We start from the raw sequence: 16,281 nt of genomic DNA on the forward strand, positions 1-16,281 counted from the left end.
GGGACTCTCCCAGGTTGTTACAACACCCACTCATCAGGCGGGACACATGTTAGACCTGGTCTTCGTGGCGGGAGTTTTAGTGGACGATATTGCTACCATAGCTGTGCCATGGTTGGATCACTATGCCCTCAAGGCTCGTATGGATGTGTCACCCCAAGCCTGTTTAGGCGGAGAGTGTATTTTAGCTCACCCGCAGAGCCTGATGGACCCGGAACGGTTCCTAATGGCCCTACGGGATTCCTGGCCCACTGGCGACTCCCTGGATGACCTGGTAGAGTCCTGGAATGATGGACTCTCTAGGGCCATTGAGGAGGTTGCACCTAGGCGCCCTCTGCGTCCCTGTCTGAAGCCAATGCCTTGGTTTAACCAGGGGCTGCGGCAACAAAAACGTGGACTCAGACGGCTAGAGAGACAATGGCGGCGTACTCGAGACGAAGCGATTCGAACATCCTATAGAGAGAGTTTAAAATCCTATGAGATGGCAATGAAAGCCGCAAAGAAAATATACTTTGCGACTAAGATTGCGTCCGCAACTTCGCGCCCGGCACAATTGTTTGATATAATTCAGAGTCTTACGATGCTGCCACAAGGCAGACCAAATTCTATTGAATTGGAGATTGTTTGTGAGGCTTTTGCGGAATTTTTTGCGGACAAGATCGCGTCACTCCGCCTCGACCCCCCGCCATATTTGAGGCAGCTAGTGAAACCGAAGCTCCGGGCCTGTCTTTGGATCATGTTTTGGATGGCTTCGGTCCTCTCAGCCTGGAGGAAGTTGACAAGATTCTCTTATCTGCACGCCCAACAACCTGTAATTTGGACCCTTGCCCCTCCTGGCTTATTAAATCTTGCCAGAGGGAGCTTAGATATCCTGTACGGGATATCGTAAATAGATCCCTGATGGAAGGGCATTTTCCAACGCCGCTCAAAGAGGCAGTGGTCCGCCCCCTCTTGAAAAAAATAACCTTAGACCCGGCCCAATTGGCGCATTACCGGCCAGTCTCAAACTTGCCCTTTTTGGGCAAGCTTATCGAGAGGGCAGTGGCGATGCAGCTACAGACTTTCCTGGAGGACGCTTCCGTCCTCAACCCACTCCAGTCCGGCTTTCGCCCGGGCCATGGGACGGAGATGGTGTTGGTCGCCCTGGTAGATGACCTTCAACGGCCTCTGGATCGGGGTGGCTCGGCGGTGCTGACGTTGTTGGACCTATCGGCTGCATTCGATACGGTCGACCATCGGTTACTGACCTGCTGCCTTGCCGACGCGGGGATCCAGGGGTTAGCTTTACAGTGGCTTTCCTCTTTCCTCGAAGGTTGGGGACAAAGGGTCGCGATTGGGGGTGACCTATCCCGGAGGCGCACACTTGACTGCGGAGTGCCTCAGGGGGCGGTTCTCACCCCAATGTTATTCAACATCTATATGCGTCCCCTTGCCCAGATCGCCCGAAGGTATGGGCTGGGTTGCCACCAGTATGCTGATGACACCCAGCTCTATCTGCTTATGGACGGCCGACCGGTCTCCGCCCCAGAAAATCTAGACCGGGCGCTACAGGAAGTGGCTGAGTGGCTCAGACTGAGCGGGCTGAGGCTAAATCCAGCGAAGACAGAGGTCCTTTGCTTGGGTCGTCGGGGTCCGGGGAGGGAAATCCCCCTGCCAGCTTTTGACGGTGCGCCGCTGATAGCGGTGAACAGGGTTAAAAGCCTGGGGGTACTATTGGAGTCCTCCTTAACGATGGAGGCTCAGATAGCAGCCACTGCCAAGTCCGCATTTTTTCATCTTAGGCGGGCAAGGCAGTTGTCCCCCTTCCTGGAGCGCGACGATCTAGCAACAGTGATCCACGCCACGGTCACCTCGAGGTTGGACTACTGCAATGCTCTCTACATGGGGCTGCTTTTGTGTCGAACTCAAAAGCTGCAGCTAGTGCAGAATGCCACGGCCCGGCTGCTGCTAGGGCTCCCAAGAAGGGAGCACATCCAGCCGGGGCTCCGGGACCTGCACTGGCTGCCAATAACTTACCGAGTCTGGTACAAGGTGCTGGTTATTACCTTTAAAGCCCTATATGGCCTAGGACCTGCCTACCTGAAGGACCGTCTCTCCCCACATGTTCCCCAGAGAGTACTGAGATCGGGAACTCAAAACCTCCTGGTTATCCCCGGGCCAAAAGAAGCCCGTTTAAAATCTACCAGGGACCGAGCCTTTTCTGTTATGGCCCCTTCCTGGTGGAACCAGCTGCCGGAAGAGGTGAGGGCCCTGCAGGACCTTGCTCAGTTCCGCAGGGCCTGTAAGACAACCCTCTTCCGGCTGGCCTATGACTAACTGGCACAAGAAACTAAGTGTGGTTTTACTAGACTTCTGCTGTCCTTAAGCCCTGAGTCCGCTTGCGGAGAGGGCGGGATATAAATGTAAAGTAATAAAATAAATAAATAAATAAATAAATAAATAAATAAATAAATAAATAAATAAATGTTTTAAATGCTTTAAATGTTTTAACTATTTTAACTGTTTAATTGTTTAAACCCTATTTATGTTAGATTCTATGTTGTAAGCTGCCCTGAGCCACTCGCTGGGAAGGGCGGGATATAAATCATTAAATAAATAAATAAATAAATAAATGGTATAAAACCAACTCTTCTTCCTCTTTAGTCTTTCTTGGTGATCTTACAGGCATCCACCTGTTTAGCTTCTGAGATGTGGCAAGATTAAGCTGTACTGTGGTGTCTTTCTTCTAATTATACCTACACACAATATTTCTGTAACACCCCACCCCCCCAAAAAAAAATCCCCCAAAGTGTGAAGCATTCTGAAGTATAGAGACTTGGACTAGAAATGTGGGTGGCACCTATCCAATGAGTACAGTGGGCATGTGGTAGGGCTAAGATGTTCATGGCCGAGTTTTCCCTGCCAGAATAGAATCAGGTTACCTAATGGGTGTTATGAGTAGGGTTGCCAACTCCTATTCAAGAAATATCTGGAGACTTTGGGGGTGGAGCCAGGAGACATAGGAGGTGGAGCCAGGAGCAAAAGTGTGACAAGCATAATTGAATTCCAAAGGAAGTTCTGGCCATCACATTTAAAGAGGCCGCACACCTTTTAAATGTCTTCCATCCATAAGAAATAATGGATAGGGGCACCTTCTTTTTAGGCTCATAGATGTGGACTCCCTGGTCCAATCATTTTGAAACTTGGAGGGTATTTTGGGGAGAGGCACTGGATACTATACCGAAAATTTGGTGCCCCTACCTAAAAAAAACCAGCCCCCTCAGAGCCCCAGATACCCGCAGATCAATTATCCATTATTTTCTATGGGAATGTCTCCATAGGGAATAACAGAGTTCCCAGCAGACATTTCCCTCCCCCCCCCCCGCTTTCTGATGACCCTGAAGCGGGGGGAGGGCTTTCAAACCGGGGGATCCCCTGCTTGCACCTGGGGATTGGCAACCCTAGTTATGATACTGGTTTTAACTTGGATACAATGAATGGTAGTTGATTCCAAGTAGTACACAGAATAAGGTAATCCTGAGGGCAACACTACATGTTTGGAGTTTTAACAAATTGTGTCCAGGTTCCCCAGTTACAGCTCAAGTCCCCCTCAGCCACACTGCAGCTGCGGGGAATGGCTTTTTTAAATGGGCTTGAAACACTGCCAGCGGGAAGGAAGGGTTCCTGCTTCCCCCAAAGTCATTTCCCTGCATAGAAGCAAAGTTGGGGAATGTTGTTTTGCTTTTTTTGCTGCTCCACATGCACAGAAAATTCCACATGGAAAAGCAGAAATGGGGAAATAGCACTTCTCTGCTCTATTTCTGCACAGGAAAACAGCTGGGGGGGGGGTGCTCTGAGCCCATTTGTGCTCACCTTTATTTATTAAAAGCCATTCCCTGCGACTGCTGTGGGGAACTAGAGTTGGATCCAGGGAATCTAGATCCAGCTTGTTAAAAACCCAGACCTAAAATTTGGCCCTAACATTACCACAAAGAGAAGTTGCTTCTACTGTAATGTATTTAAAAAAAAAAATCCCTGAGTTGCTTTGAGAGCTTGCAGAGCTAGCAATGTGGTGCATAAATCAGGAAATTAATAAATACCTTTCAACATATTTTGGAAGCAGGTGTTTTCCATATCATAGCTATATGTTTGCCACCATTCTAATATGCAATAATATAAATCATAAAACTTTCCTATTTTGAATTAGAGTGTGTGTAGCTATGCTTGCTTTACAGAAATTAGCGATTGCTGTAGGCAAAATGGTTTCCTTCTGACTGTTGCCTGTGGGACAGCCATTATGGCTAAATGAAACAAACTAATTAGAGGCAGTAAGAGAGTGCCTCTGGTGGCCACCAGTGGAAATTGCATTCCTTGGCAGCCTAGAATGATTCGATGTCTGTCTCTGGGCATGCCTTTTGGCCTGTGCAAGAGAAAAAGTGTTTGTGTCATAATGCAAGTGCCAGGTGACTAAACAAAATAAAACTTCACAGTGGCTTCTACCTATGTTCCCTAGTGCCATACCCAAAATGCACATTCTTTGATATTGTGCAGGTATCATGCCATATAATCAGGGATGTCATGAGCATGGGTGTTAAGAGAATTCGCACGCAGCAGAAGAAGCTGAAGGAGAGGGACAGGCAAACACAGGAATTAAAAGACAAGAGAGACCACTGTATGCAATGGTAGAATATATTTACCAGGACAGTATCCAATATTCAGAGTCGTTGCCAGGCCAAGGTCATACACAGTAACCAGTACACACTTCAGTAGATAACAGTATACACCATTAAGTATACACAGCACGATCCAAGCACAGTAGCACAAGCAGTGTTTGCTGCCACCTGGACGGTGAGTCTCACAGTACCCACAACCCTTACAGGCAGACAGAGCAAGCTCACTGAGCTTCCCTAAATACCCATACCAATCATGCAAGCTCACCAGAGGTTGCATCAGCTCTGTGAGTCAGCACAAAGCCTAATTACAGGTGAGGTCATTCCACCTTACCTCAGTAACAGGTAACAGCTGGGCCATGATGCAGCATGACATTGCAGAAACAACATTTACTATTACTAAGATGGAGTCAGTCAGCCATTTTAGGACTGAGTTCCAACAATGGGGGCCTGCCACAGGGAAGCAGCTTCCATGCTGCTGCTAATGCATGTGAAGGATATTAAAGCCAGAGTAGGAGCAGAGCTGGAGTAGTGTGGGGAAGACTGGAGTTTGGGTAAGCAAGAGAAGAAAGCTGGTGGAAAGAGAGAGGAAGGAAGAAAAGGAGGGAGCATTATAAAAAGAGGGGGGGGGAATTGAGTTGTAGGTAGTACCAAAGAGCCAGGCCCTCACTCACTTTCTTTTTTCTGAAGTTTGATACAGATGGAGATGGAATGATCAGTGGGGCAGAACTCCATCAGGCTATGGCTGCCTTATTAGGAGAACAACTCTTGGCCCAGGAGGTGGATGAGATCCTGCATGATGTTGACCTCAATGGGGATGGAAGAGTGGACTTTGATGGTAAGAGATTGTTGCAAATACTCCAGTGACTATCTTCCCTACATCCTACCCCTTCCGTGTTCTGCCTCTATTCTGCAAGGACTGGGGACTGAATCATCATGCAGCCTCTACTGTGGCACATGCTTTTGCTAAAAGGTTTCTGTACCATCCCTACTGTCCCTGTCTGCTGGCTATTCAGAGCACTGTTCCTTTTTCTGAAGCCTCCCAACCCTTCCAAAGGGCTACTATGTCTGTCTTGTTTCTTTTGCACACATATCTGACTGCAGAATCAGGGCTAGGGCAGGTGGGAATGAAGCACTAAATGGTGAGAAGAGTCTGCTCGGCAAATACATCCATCGAAGGGGAGGGTATCATTGCCTGTGGAATGTGATTCTAGGCCTTTGCAGACAGTTCACTACTGTTGCCCAGTCTGCTGGTATGTGAAGGAAAAGGCTGTGGGGGTTATATGAGAGCCAGTTTGGTGTAGTGGTTAAGTGTGCGGACTCTTATCTGGGAGAACCGGGTTTGATTCCCCACTCCTCCACTTGCACCTGCTGAGATGGCCTTGGGTCAGCCATAGCTCTGGCAGAGGTTGTCCTTGAAAGGGCAGCTGCTGTGAGAGCCCTCTCCAGCCCCACCCACCTCACAGGGTGTCTGTTGTGGGGGAGGAAGGTAAAGGAGATTGTGAGCCGCTCTGAGACTCTTCGGAGTGGAGGGCGGGATATAAATCCAATATCTTCTTCTTCTTCTTCATGGATTTCATTATCAGTACTGATTCTCTTTTCCCCACCTTTCCCAGAGTTCGTGATGATGCTTTCATCTCGGTAACAATATTTGGTGGAAAGCAACTGTCTCTTGCCTCCGATCATTACTGTCTTTGCTTCAGCAGCTGGAAGGAATCAGTTGCTCTTCGGTGAACCTTCATCTCCTGACATCACCCACAGAAAGCTGAAATCTGTCCCTGTGTCTTGGGTCCTTCACTGGCTTCATGAAAACCAGGCACGCCAAGCTATATATTGAACTCAGGCTCACTGAGCATGATATCTCAGGGGGAGCTGCTGTCTATGTCCTAATTGAGCTGCCCTTCTTGAGGCAAGCTGGCTAGGCCAGAGCTAGAGAACTTACCTCACAGTTTACTCCGTCAACAGGAAGTACTCATTAGTCTGCACCAATACAGCTGGGTGTGGAGAAGTCTCCCCAGGTGTTGAAAATCATTTCCAGCTATCAGTGAGATCTAGAACAGGAGTGCTTCTCCTGTATTCAGCATTTATGCACAATCTTAGCTTCATTCCTGACCTCAGAGCTACTGGAGATTGCCACTAAAAGTGTTCAGTAGTCACTGTGAAAGTTAATCTTTCGTTTCTGTCAGGGATGCCCATGTTTGACTGGCTGAATGAGGAATACATGTCTCACTGGAGCAAAATTGCAAAACCAACGAAAAGCCTCTGCGTAGAGGTAGGTAGATGGAATCAAAGGAAGGAGCCTGTGCTCCCGCTCATTAGGCTACAGATATTGGTGAATGTAAGAATGTGTGTTCTATTGGTTAATTCTATTACGTAACAGTCAGACCAGGTGGTGATGAACAGGCAAAGCCACCTTACCCAGAAAGCAGACAGGAGAATTTTCTCTGGACAATGGTTTGCTAATAGTCTCCACTGTTGCTACAGTCTGGTAAGTAAGTACTCCCCAGGAATGACATTGTTGAAGCCCAAAACTGGACGTGTTGCAACCGTGTTAGTAATTGTTCAGATCTTACTGCCTGCTATGCTGAGAGTCAGCAGGACTCTATACAATAGCATAATGGCAGAGAACCTGCTTAACAAGAAGAAGGTCCCAGCTTCATTCTTCAGCATCTGCAGTTACTGCCTCACAAGTAGCAGAGTTTGAAAAAAACCCTCAGTCTCAAACCTCCAGTCAGAGTTGAGAACACTGGGTATGGACTCGGTGGGCCCACAGTATAGGGAAGTGTCATTTGCTGGGCATTGGAGCAAGGAGCACCATATGCAGACTTAATTCACTTATATCCTTTTCTTCTAGCCACTCAGAAAGTGTTAGTGGCTTTTAAAGGTTTCGCAGAACAAAATCTTTTTTGCCTGTGTGAAGTTTTTCTTGGACATTCTTCAGTCACGGGTTGCGTGGAAGTTCTTTCTGAGTTCCATAAAATGAACAATAATGAATACTGTGTTTCTGTGAATATCCTTCCTGACCTGGCAGACAGGAACTTTAAGAAGAGCAAATAAAAATGCAAAGGAAACATTCACACAGACCAAGATTGTTTGCTCAACAAAAGGTTCCAAATGCTGAAGGGTTCCCTTCAGCCAGTGGATCCATTTTTTGTCTTCACAAAGAGGGAATGAAGTCAGTGCAGTCAGTAATGAGACACCCAGAATCATATGTTGGTGAGTTCCAGGGAGATGCCCCACTGACAGAATTGTACAGCAATATCAGAACTGACAAAGAATCCCCATTATTCACAAATGCTCATGCGTACACACGCACAGGATGAATAACATTATTGTTATATCTGTTTAAGCTTATCTAACTTCACTCTGAATAGTCCTGATACCCTGACAGGAATCCTTGCAGTTAAGTGAGAATGAAATGAGGTTTTCCAGTCAGTCCACAGCTGAACTGCAGGATTTGAATGTAGGTTTACATCCAGCATTCATGCTATAGGACCACACTGGCCCACCAAAGCTAGGACAGTTCTGCCCCACAGGTATAAAAAGACAACCTGAAGAAATGTGTTGAGGACAATGTGAGTTTAATTTCTTTGGATGAAAATTCTATGAATTATTCTTATCATTATCACACAAACATAGGAAAAAGCTGTCTCTAGTAATAAGCTATGAGTAGATTGATATTCTTTTCATTTCTTTGCAAGTGTAGGGGGCTTGGATAACTCACAAAGCAACAGCTCAGAACATATTAATCATACAGATTGTAATTGCTTTTTTGCAGTGTATTGTTTGGCCTACCATAATTAAACTCAACTTGTTTAAAGCTGCTTTTGCAGTTCAGGCAAGGAGAATGTGTGTTTTTCCATCTGGACAAAGGTCACTTTCTTCTCATAGTAGGCTGCCTCATTAATAAAGGCTGGGTAGGTGATGTCATCACCCTTGTACGAAATATCCTCCCCACTGGCTGTCTGGAAAATGGGGTCTCCAGGCTTCAGGGGCAGGAGATCTTTATCCTAAGGCAGGAAGGTTTAGTTACAGATCTAAAGTATATATTTAAAAGTCTTACCCGCAGCCCATGTTTGTGTACCTTCATTACAACACCCCAATAGACTGGAGGGGCAAAAGCAGCCTTTAATAGGAATTCGGAACTGATATACGGAGACTACCATTTGCCTTGGAGAGTCAGCGTAGTCCTGCAGGATTAGATGGAATGAACGGTGGTGGCACAGATACCTTTAACGGCATATAGCAGAGGGAATTAGGGCAGCTGCTCTGTTCCTTTGCTCTTCAAACTATGGCATGACAAACTATAGCTGCCAAAATTTTTATTTATTAAGGTATAGTGTTCCCTCTAAGCTGAGTTAGCATGCGCTAGCTCACAGATTTTTAGCTTCCAGCACACACATTTTTGTCTTTGCTCAGGAAGGATGACCCTAGAACACACTAATTTATGCAGTAGCTCACAACTTTAATGCCAGTAGCTCACAAAGTAGAATTTTTGCTCACAAGACTCTGCAGCTTAGAGGGAACACTGGGAGTCCTGTCCTCTGTTGCTTTCCTAGTGCAGTCACTACCCAAATACATGCTAGGTTGCAATTTCTTTCTCTCGCACACCCCAAAAAAGGTTTTCCCACCTTTCTCATCTTTCTCCATACTCACTAGTAGCTTTGAATGTACCACGGCAGAAATCTCACCATCAGGATAGCAGGGGTAATCTACTCATTGAACAGCTTATGTGCATCAATCTCAGAGGCTGGAAACAACATGCCTGATGATAAGAGATGGTATGAAAAGCCCAGCCAGAGAAACAGCTTCGCTAGCTCAGAAGATAGAAAATGTTCCTCACTGATCCACACAAAATATGGGACCTTGGTCAGCAAGAGCATCTGGGCGTGGTTAATGCTTCAGAAAGTGACTTCATTCCCTAATGATAGTCTGCTGTATGCTGAAACAGGAAATGCAACCCCATGGGCCAGTGCAGGTCAGAGTCCTGTATTGTGGGCTGCAATTACATCCCCAAATCATTTCAGCGTGATATATGATGGGCTCTCTCTTACTATGAGTGCTAGAAATTGAAGATCATTGACATTCACTAATAAAACTATAAAAGCTATGGTCACAAGCTCCAATTTAAAAAAAAATTGTGTCACTCATTCTTTGGCATATTCATTTAAGTTAAGTCTCAGTCCCAAGAATCAAGGCAAAATGGGTTAATTACCTTTGTTAAAAAGATCAATGAAGTCCAGGGCACAGGCCATAACAGCTCTCATCTGAGCAAGGAGGTCAGCTCGTAGTACCCCTTGAGGCTGTGGGCCAAGCTCTAATGCAGTAGGGAGGTTACAATGAGATAGTCATATTGGTCATCAGAGTCCATTTCTATCTTGTGCTTTCCTTTCCAAATTTTGAATAACTGCAAAAGCAAGTACCATTCATATTGTCTATCGCACCCCTCCCGCCAACAGCCAACATCTCAGAACACCTTTCCCTACATAACTAGGACAAGGAAAGAAAAGTTGGAATGTAAGTATTAATTGCAAGCAGGGAGAAAAGATGCACAGCTTATTTGTTATAGCTATTGCATATTTTCAATATGCAGCTCTCAAGAATAAAGGTAGGAACACCATCTTACAAATTACAAATAAACTAAACTAAAGCTAAATCTTAGACTTCCCCCCAAAGTACTGCCAAATCCTGCATCTTGCATAACACAAAGCACAAGTCTGTTAAGTTGACTAAATTCATTGGATGTTATCTGCTACCCCAAATGATGTGGCATCCCTATTATAATCTAGTAAGAGTTAAACAAACAAACATTAGTGAGAGCCCTTTAAAAACTCTGTTTTGGTGAAAGGGAGGCTACATGATGAGATTCCCTACTCTGTAGTCATTGACACTGTGGATAAATTTTTGAAGGTATTTTAAAAACTGGTAAATGGTATAGCTCTATAACCTTGTATTCAGGGCCGTAGACTTTTCAATTTCCTGAGGGAGGGGGCTGGGGCTCAGTCAAAAACATTTGATCTAGTGATATAGGGAGGAGCCTCCATTATCACTACCTATGAATTTATGGAGAAGCTCCCTCCCCATAAATTGAGGGAGCACCCCTCCCCAACAATGCCCATGGACCGGGCCAAACCCAGAAAAAGGTGGGAGTTGGCCAGTGGTTATAGTGGTATCTCAGAGGTCTCTTGCTGTGTCCTGTTTTTGAAATTCTCTTTTAGAATAGTCACTTTAAGATCTGCAAATATACATATCATGTGCATAGGACAAACTAATGGTCACAACTTTGACAGTAAAAGGCAATACAGAAAAGCTTTAGGGGAACATTTCCCTTCCCCCCACTGTTTTCTGATGACCCTGAAGCACAATCTCCTTTACCTTTCCCCCTCCCAACAGACACCCTGTGAGGTAGGTTGGGCTAAGAGAGCTCTTACAGCAACTGCCCTTTCAAGGACAGCTTCAACAAAAGTGATGATTGACCCAAGGCCATTCCAGCAGTTTGTCAAGCATGAGATTTCAAAATAACCAGTCCTTGGATTTTGAAACAAAGTTTGGTTTATTGATAATCCATGTGGCTCAGCCAAGCTAGGTATTGGAACTGATACATTGTAATAACAGAGTACATTCTTTAAGATGGCACATCAAAGGTTCTATAAACAATTCTACATTCATGTGTGAAATTCACACACTAAACTTCCTTATCTCTATTGCGGGCGCATCCTGGGTCCAGGCCTGGGAACAAGTCTCAGGAGGTCTTTATCTTCAAAGAGGACATTCCTGCATTTGTTAGTAAAAGCGAAAGAGGCAAAGGAGAAGGGAGGGAGTTTGCTACTTTGATGAGCCTGAGTTCAATTCATGGTTAGTAACAATTCTATGATCAGACAATTACAATAAAGAAAGAATATCCAATGCTTGACATGATGCCCCCTCTAAGCTCTTGCTCGGGGTTTGTCTGGGTGCAGCAGGTAAAATCTTTTGAGTAGAAGGGGGGCTTGGAGGTCGGATGCTTTCACCCATTCATCACAACTGGGGGGGGAATACTTCAAATGTACTAAGAAATACAGTACCCCCCTTTTTCCCCTCGCATCCAATATCTCCTGCACCTCATGGTGACTCTGACCCTTCACTTGAATGGGCTTGGGCTCCGGCGGGCGAGGGTGCCCAATCTCGCCGAAGAAGGATACAATGGAAAACAGGATGGATTTTACTAAACAGTTTTGGTAATTCCAGCTCCATTGTCACTTTATTTATTACTCTCTTTATTTTGAATGGCCCCAGGTATTTATAAGTGCGTTTCCTGGAAGTCTATGGTAAAGGCAAGTTCTTTGTAGACAGGAACTCAGTCTCTCCCAGCAAGTGGAGGAATGGGGAATCAAACCCGGTTCTCCCAGATAAGAGTCTGCACACTTAACTACTGCACCAAACTGGCTGTCACCAACTATATGCTGGGTTCAGTATATGCTACAGTTTACAGCTGCTGCTGATACTGGGTCTTGACACCTAAATCATTCAGTTTTCACTTATATTCAGAAATTAAACTTTCATTTCATTTCATATATTCAACATATCCTGCCCAACCCACAAAATGGGCTCAGGATGGCTCACATCATAAAACCAACAGCAGCAAAACAATATATAAGATCAATGATTAATAGCAAAAAAAAAGGCTCACGTCAGATAAAATAAGTGTGTGTGCAATCTAAATGAAACAGTGAATTTGCATACAAAAGCTGATGCCCAGAATAAAACTTGGTTGTTCTTAAAGGTGCCACTGACCTCAAATTTTGTTCTTAAAGGCCTCTGATCTTCATGGCCACACTCAATCTCTCTTTCCCCGCAAATGTAAATTGGAACCAAGCAAGTATTTTGAATCCACCAACAATGTTCCCTCTAAGCTGCAGTCTTGTAAGCAAAAACTCTACTTTGTGAGCTACTGGCATTAAAGTTGTGAGCTATTGCATAAATTACTGTGCTCTAGGGCCATTTTTACTGAGCTAAGACAAAACTGTGTGAGCTGGAGGCTAAAAATCTGTGAGCTAGCTCACGCTAACTCAGCTTAGAGGGAACACCATGCACCAAAGAGAGCCTTCAGTCTGACTGTTGGTGCATTAAAAGTGGAGGGGGAAGGAGTGTCACTATTATCTTGACAATTGCTGCCCTATCCAAGGCTGATTGGTTCATTGTCTTTTCCACCTCATGAGATTTTCAAGGCAAGAGACAAGCAGAAGTGGTTTGCCACTGTCTTCCTCTGCACAGCAGCCTCAGCTTTCCTCCAAGCACTAACCATGGCCATTCCTGTGTAGTTTCCAAACTCTGATGAGATCTGGCTAGTTTGGGATATGAGGGCTGTGACTTCTTTTTGTATTGAAGGATGTCTGTAACTGAAGATTGACACCTAGCCTCTGGCATGGGGGAAGCTCAATTAGCATTTCTAAGGCGCAGAGCTTGGGTTGTAAAGTCATTAAGTCATTCACTGACTTTGAAGCTCATAGGGAAAATCACACACATCCTTTATCAACCCATTCATGCCTTTGAAGCCCCAAGTCCTGTGTTGATTGCTGGTGGAGCTTAGCCCTGGGTGAGAAAATCCCGGGGGGAGGGGCTGCAGCCCCCCAACCCCGCATACTTTACACCTCATAGGATTCTATGTCTTCCTTTGAACTGAGGAACAGACATAGCAATTGTGATGAGGAGATTCCCACAGTGGGTAGATTGCTCCCAAAATAATTAACTGTTCACCTGACAGGATCCCATTTTCCCATGGAAACTACTTAGAGGGAAGGGAGTGTCACAGCAAACAACAAGAGGATTTAGTGCACCTCAGCATTCTGATGCCCAGTACAGACCAATGCAAGCTGAAGCTGCTAACCCCGCTCCAATAACTGGCACAGAGGAAAAGTTCCCACCTCTCTGTGGAGTACAGGAAAAATGTTCTATGATGAAATACTCACTTGAGGAATTCAGCAGAGAAAGTGTGATTTAGGTCCCTCTCAATGTAATGCACATTCTTTTCAATTGCATGAGGGTTGCCCAGGAAGGGAGTGACATGGAATGTGTCACGCTGCAGCTCAGAGGGGTCCCGTGACCAGTGCTTGGCCAGGAAAATTCCTGACATCTCATTTCCATGAGTGCCTCCACAGACTGCTACTCGTTTTAAGAATGGGAGGCTATGAGGAGGTGTCATGACTGTGGTAAGTTCAGCTCCTGTCTGGAGAAAGAAAGGCACGAGAGATGTCACCATCTTGGAAAAAAGAAAGACAAGAACATCCACATATTTATCCACCCAATCAAACCACCTTCCTCAATTCCTTCAGTTCCCTCCTTGGGAGTCTACAGTGCTTTTCTTGAGCTAGCATAACTTCACATATTTATCACTGTTTACTACTGGTTGACTCCCCTCCCCCTCCACTTTTCCTGATCATCTCCCTTTGCTCCTGGCCTCCAGCATTATCTTGTAAATGGTGTGCCAGGTAGATCAGGTAGGCACAGTGTTCTCTCTACCATGTTTCAGGCAACAGGCAAGTGTGAGGTCCAAGATGCACATGATGCTAGAGATCCATTAAAGGACTTCTTGCTGTGTAATTTTGCTGTAGAAAGCAGCCATGTGGCCACCAACGTAGCTTGGGATCATGACACTGACCACTTGCTTATTTGAAAATTCTCCATATTGTTAGCCTAAATGCCTTCCAAACGAGGTTGGGGAATTAGTTAGGTGGGCACCTGGCTCACTCGGAATCTTTTTACCTGTGTATACAAGATTAACCAACCAGAGAGTGCTGCTTAAATAATGGGACTCTAATTTAGTAAAACCAATTATAATTTATTGAGAAAAATATAGTCTTCCATACAAGATAAAAATACACATACAATCATACATACACACAGTCCTAAGAAATATAGATAGATGGATAGGGAAACATATAAGGGTAGACACACAGGGTAATATTACCTATCGTAGTCTTTGAGGAAGGCTCCAATGGGCGACAAGCGAGGGAATGGGAGAGGGACCCAAAACTGATCAGGAATCGGGGATGGATCTATGCAGCGGAAGGTGGGTTACTGATAGAAGCACACCTGTGGGTAGCTAGTCCACAGGTTATAAGGACTCCCTAGAGCCCTCAGGGGATGGGAGGTAGGAGGGAGGAAACAGGGGAGGCTCTGCAGTGACCATGAAGGCTGGACTATTGCAGAGCCAATAGCAAGTTCCTTGGTGGTGCCTAATTGGGTACCTGATCTTGACCAATGAACTTGCCTGGGTCCCGTGTACCTGAAAGAACTTCCAGATTGCAACAGGCCCTGGGGCGGCTCCAAGGTGTCAGTCGGGAAGAAGAATGGAAATGGACACTGGGTGGGGGAAATACTTAAGATTAGATGGGCTTATCTGAAAAGGTGACAATAGAGAATCAAATATTGACCTAGGTATCCCCCGGTTTGGACAAAAGACCTGGCTCTGGCAGGAGATGGTCTTCCTCTTTTCCTATCTTCTTCTGGGTAGGAGCCTTCGTTCAGGGTTTCGCTAGACAAAAGGATTGACAGTTGGGTTGTTAATCCATTCATGGGGCAGACGGGCTGCTTGCGGGCTAAAGGTGACATCTGGTGTGTACGTGAGCCTTCCACTATGGTGAGATGAAGTCCAGCCTGGCAGGAAGATGACTACGAGTGGTGTTAGCATTACACAGTGGATTCCATGTTCAGCGCTTCATAACCGATTGCCTGGATAGCTCCATGGCGGCGCAGATTCTTCCATTCCATGGCTGGCTCGTGCAATGATGGGGAAACGTCCGTTTGTGTTAGCAGGCACTCTGTACCGGTTTAGAGTGCCTGTATAACTCGTGGCAGCTTGTACTATAAGTCCCTTATATTCCTGGATAGTTTTGCCCACACTCTCTGGCCAGACGTGTGCGAGCTCACTTCTCCAGGCGCCCTGGCAACCATACTGGTGACTACGATGTTCGGAAAAGGGGGTTTTTTCCTCACAATATGGGCTGCTTTAAGCCCCAGTGGAGGGAGCCCAATTTGGGTGTGTTTCCCCCTCCCTTGACTAGGGTTAAAAGCAGTCCCGGGGAGGGGATTTTTGATTGGTCAAACAATTCAAGTTGGGGAAGAGTTAATCTTCCTTCCAACCTGTATATTTTGAACTACTAACCCATAACATTAGGATTCAGCCACTATACCAGAACAGAGTAGCAAATGTTATACCAATTTCTAAAAGGTGTCCAGAGGGGAACCTAACAAATGTCCCAGGCAGATTAGTAGAAACTGTAATCAAAGATAGAATTATTAGATACACACAGGAACAAAGCCTGCTGAGGGAAAAGCAGCACAACTTCTGTAAAGGGGGAATCCTGCCTCACCAACCCTTTGAAGTTCTTTGAGAAAGTGAACAAGCATGTAGGCAACAGTGACCCAGTAGACAGGGGTGCCAAACTCATTTGTTATGAGGGACAGATTTGACACAAATGGGACTTTGCAGGGTTGAGTAATGTGTGTCATAAAATGTAATGCCAGGTAACAGATATATAAACTTTATAAAGGACACAGACAAACACAAAGTTTTTTTAAAAAATTAAAATACAAACATGCTTAAAACTCTTGTGACATTTTGTTTAGATGGTGAGGAAATAGTGGGATTTAGCAA

At 45.4% G+C, this 16,281-nt stretch overlaps 3 protein-coding genes across 3 annotated transcripts in view; 2 read left to right on the forward strand and 1 right to left on the reverse strand.

Moving 5' to 3' along the window:
- The window catches only part of CABP4 (calcium binding protein 4), a 24,221-nt gene extending 15,733 nt beyond the window's left edge, over positions 1 to 8,488 (forward strand). Inside the window, exons 5-6 of the mRNA XM_060262669.1 lie at positions 5,337 to 5,484; positions 6,263 to 8,488. Of these exons, the coding sequence (XP_060118652.1) occupies positions 5,337 to 5,484; positions 6,263 to 6,291 (177 nt within the window). The 3' untranslated portion in view covers positions 6,292 to 8,488. The remainder of the gene's footprint in view (positions 1 to 5,336; positions 5,485 to 6,262) is intronic.
- The window catches only part of ACY3 (aminoacylase 3), a 23,024-nt gene continuing 15,204 nt past the window's right edge, over positions 8,462 to 16,281 (reverse strand). The window contains 6 exon segments of the mRNA XM_060262435.1: positions 8,462 to 8,656; positions 9,303 to 9,364; positions 9,367 to 9,411; positions 9,862 to 9,968; positions 13,275 to 13,304; positions 13,595 to 13,851. Coding sequence (XP_060118418.1) covers positions 8,462 to 8,656; positions 9,303 to 9,364; positions 9,367 to 9,411; positions 9,862 to 9,968; positions 13,275 to 13,304; positions 13,595 to 13,827 — 672 coding nt within the window. The 5' untranslated portion in view covers positions 13,828 to 13,851.
- TBX10 (T-box transcription factor 10) overlaps positions 13,826 to 16,281 on the forward strand; it is a 39,698-nt gene continuing 37,242 nt past the window's right edge. Inside the window, exon 1 of the mRNA XM_060262436.1 lies at positions 13,826 to 13,834. Coding sequence (XP_060118419.1) covers positions 13,826 to 13,834 — 9 coding nt within the window. The remainder of the gene's footprint in view (positions 13,835 to 16,281) is intronic.

Source organism: Heteronotia binoei, chromosome 21 (genome assembly GCF_032191835.1).
Source record: "Heteronotia binoei isolate CCM8104 ecotype False Entrance Well chromosome 21, APGP_CSIRO_Hbin_v1, whole genome shotgun sequence".
Classification (NCBI taxonomy): domain Eukaryota; kingdom Metazoa; phylum Chordata; class Lepidosauria; order Squamata; family Gekkonidae; genus Heteronotia; species Heteronotia binoei.